This window comes from Ovis canadensis, chromosome 5 (assembly GCF_042477335.2).
Source record: "Ovis canadensis isolate MfBH-ARS-UI-01 breed Bighorn chromosome 5, ARS-UI_OviCan_v2, whole genome shotgun sequence".
NCBI classification, from domain to species: domain Eukaryota; kingdom Metazoa; phylum Chordata; class Mammalia; order Artiodactyla; family Bovidae; genus Ovis; species Ovis canadensis.
Genome location: NC_091249.1, coordinates 46637479 through 46640848, shown reverse-complemented (window position 1 = coordinate 46640848; position 3370 = coordinate 46637479). Strand labels below are relative to the sequence as shown.

The following is a 3370-nucleotide window of genomic DNA, read 5'->3' as shown; positions in this document are numbered from 1 at the left end:
TTAAAGAAGATCGAACACATTGGTTGACTGTCCTCAAATATGAATTGTCTTCTCTGGCCTTTGGATTGGAACCACATGGCTGTCAGTCCTAGAATGAAATCTTTGGAGAATGCTCCAAATTTAGGTATTTGGTATTTCTGAATGTTTCAGTTTAGCTATCAGGAATCTGGGGGACAGATTTGTCATTTTTAGTACACAGGTGGCAGTATCTGACTTACCATGGGTGGCCATTCATCTCTGCAGAAAAAGAAGCTGAAGGAGCTATAGGCATGGTCAAACTATGGGCATTATATAGTATTTGAATCCCTTCTGGCAGGTTTTTGAAATATTTTCAGGTTATTTTCCATCCTTTTTTACCTTGCCCAATGATGGGGCTACAACTACTGGAATACACGTTAAGTCTCTCATCAGCTTTTGTTAGAATCAAGAGATGTCACTGTTTGCATGGGTGTGTGTGTGTGTGTGTGTTTGTAATTATGCACTGTTCCTAAAGTACAGCATATCAGAACAAAATAAATGAGAATTTTGTTGAAGAAGATGAAGTCAGAACATAAATTAGGGTTCTGCCTGTGTCAACAGCTTCATCTTCCAGAGTGCCTTAAAGTCATACATGTATTATCACATTTTATTATTACTGTATAATTACAATATTATCATTATCTTCATTTTAAAAATGATAAATCTGCTTTTCCGGTAAACGGCCTGAGGTGACTCCTAAAAATGGTGCGCTATTCACTTGACCCAGAAAACCCCACAAAATAACACTCGTGAAACCGCCCAGGCCATAAAGGGTATGCCTATCCGAAAAGCCACCAAGTATTTGAAGGACGTCACGTTAAAGAAGCAGTGTGTGCCGTTCCGCCGCTACAACGGTGGAGTTGGCAGGTGTGCACAGGCCAAACAGTGGGGCTGGACTCAGGGTCGATGGCCCAAAAAGGGTGCTGAATTTTTACTACACATGCTCAAAAATGCAGAGAGTAATGCTGAACTTAAGGGCTTAGATGTAGATTCTCTGGTCAGTGAGCACATCCAAGTGAACAAAGCCCCCAAGATGCGACGCAGGACTTACAGAGCTCACGGTCGGATCAACCCCTACATGAGCTCTCCCTGCCACATTGAGATGATCCTTACTGAAAAAGAACAGATTGTTCCTAAACCAGAAGAGGAGCTTGCACAGAAGAAAAAGATATCCCAGAAGAAACTGAAGAAACAAAAACTTATGGCCCGGGAATAAATGCAGCAAAAAATAAATGCAAATAAAAGTTAAAAAAAAAAAAGATAAATCTGAAGTACAGAGAGGTCAAGTAAAATTTTCAAAGTGAGTGGTATAGCTGGTACTTAGCTTTTGGTTCTGCCAATTCCAGCTCCAGCGTTTTATTTTCTACTTGAATTGGAGGTCTGGACAGGATAAATTGTTTCACAAACCTCATCTCCAGAAGAGATACTGAGAGTGTAAGGATTGGCATCTTGTCCATCCTGAGGTACAATGAGGGACCAGATAGATGATTTGATACCTTTCTGTTCCAGATTTCGTAGCTACATTTATCTGGAAGTGTTTGCTATAAGCATCATCTATTTTGGATTCGATACACTAAGAAAATAGTATTGTTTAAGCCCATCAGTGCTTAGGGAAAAAGCTCTTTTGGCTAATGATTGGAGATTTCTTAGTCTACTAAATAGACTCCTAATAGGGATGTGAAAGAGCTAAATGTTGCAGTTATGCAGGCCCATCAATATGGTGTCAGTGCCCCTGGAGTGGTTCATTTTCTGGCTGAAAGTTCCATTATTTTCTAAAAACAAGGTAAGAAATGAGAGAGCTGACCATTTTAATTAAAGCTGATCTGTAGTTCTGGTGCAGAACAAGTCACTATACCATTCAATCATCAGTTCCACACTCAAGTCTTGGGTTTGGCTCATTTCATATTTTAACAAGTACAATGTCCCCATGTTATATAATTAAGATTTGGCTGGCCTTTGTCCCTGTATCCTGGAATGGAGACTCTAAATCCTTAGGATTTCCTGAGAATATAAGTGTCTTTGTTATTCATGATTCCCCTTGAATCATTCTGGAATTTATGCTAATAAGGTGACTCATGGTGGCCCTCTCAATAGCTTCAGGAAGGAGGCTGGTCATAGGCAGTCATGTAATTAGAGGGTTGTGACCTTGTGCCAGCCAGCCTGACCTCTGGGGAGAGGAATAAGATTAGAGAGTTACTTTAATCATGTAACCAAGGACATAATGAGACCCCAGCAAAAGCTCTGGACGTGAGGTTCAGTGGAGCTTCCTGCTCTGTGAACTCATCAGTATTCCTGGAGGGAAATATGCTGATTCCATGGTTTGGGGGGCATAGTATCTCTGTGTTGGGGACTCTTTCATATCCTATCCCAGGTGGCTCTTCATTTGACTGCTCCTGAGTTGTTTCCATCATAATAAAACTATAAGTATAGTGCTTTCCTGAGCTCTGTGTGTGCAAATTATCAAATGTGAGAAGACTCATGGGAATTCCTAGATTTATGGCCAGTTTGTCAGTGGTGCAAATGACCTAGAGATCGTTTGAACTTGTGGTTGGCATCTTAAGTAGGGTCAATCTTCTGAGGACTGAGCCCTTAACTTGTGGGGTCTACATTCACTCCAGAGGGTTATGTCACAAGTGATCTTCAGTATACTAGCTGATGTTAGAGCAGCTGGGGTTGAAACAGAGGACCCCAAAAGGGAAGATGTATTATTTAGTGACCCACTGACCCATCATTTATAAATTGAGAGTTACAACACACTTAGCAGGTAAAGCTGTTTTCTAAATCTTGGACTTTTTATTTCTCTGAGCTCAGTTATTTACTGGCACAGGTTTTGTCTATGGGGGCCAATTCTGCCTGTGTGTAGATGGGACAGTTTTATCTGAACTAACTGATTTGATGAAAAGCATCTGTCTCTCTTTCTTTGAAGTTATTGTGAAATGTGAGATGTATGTATTAAAATTCCTAAAACTAGAGATAGTGATGTGTTTTGGGTATGATGAGTGCTCCATACTGATCTCTTAATTTGTCTTGAATGGTTCAGTTTGATGTTTGATACAGGAATATATGCTTGTAATGTCACTGAATAAAAATTCTCAACAAAGTGTGATTTAGAGTTTAATATAAAATTTTCATATTATATATAAAAAGATAATTCCAAACACTGTAAATTTTTTTACAAAAGTATTATAATACCATTAGCTTTTCTGTTTTTTTTCCTCTCTTACTGAAATTGTCATCTCAATGAATAAGTTTAATCCAAAATGAAAAATTCTTCAGGAAATTTCTGCCCACCCTGAAGTCTCCCAACATTTCATGTGATTCTGGCAGCATGACATGGCCAGCTATAATCCAC

At 39.3% G+C, this 3370-nt stretch overlaps 1 protein-coding gene across 1 annotated transcript; it reads left to right on the top strand.

The window, feature by feature from the left end:
* Window positions 1-778: 778 nt before the first annotated feature.
* On the top strand, window positions 779-1271 carry LOC138441565 (large ribosomal subunit protein uL22-like). Its single transcript, XM_069592693.2, has one exon. It carries the CDS (start codon window positions 794-796, stop codon window positions 1232-1234), a length of 441 nt encoding a protein of 146 aa, XP_069448794.2. The 5' UTR covers window positions 779-793; the 3' UTR covers window positions 1235-1271.
* The last annotated feature ends 2099 nt before the right edge of the window (window positions 1272-3370 follow it).

What these genes read in the sequence shown, in the direction of transcription:
- LOC138441565 (XM_069592693.2), top strand. Translation starts at nt 794, where the DNA reads ATGCCTATCCGAAAAGCCACCAAGTATTTGAAGGACGTCACGTTAAAG.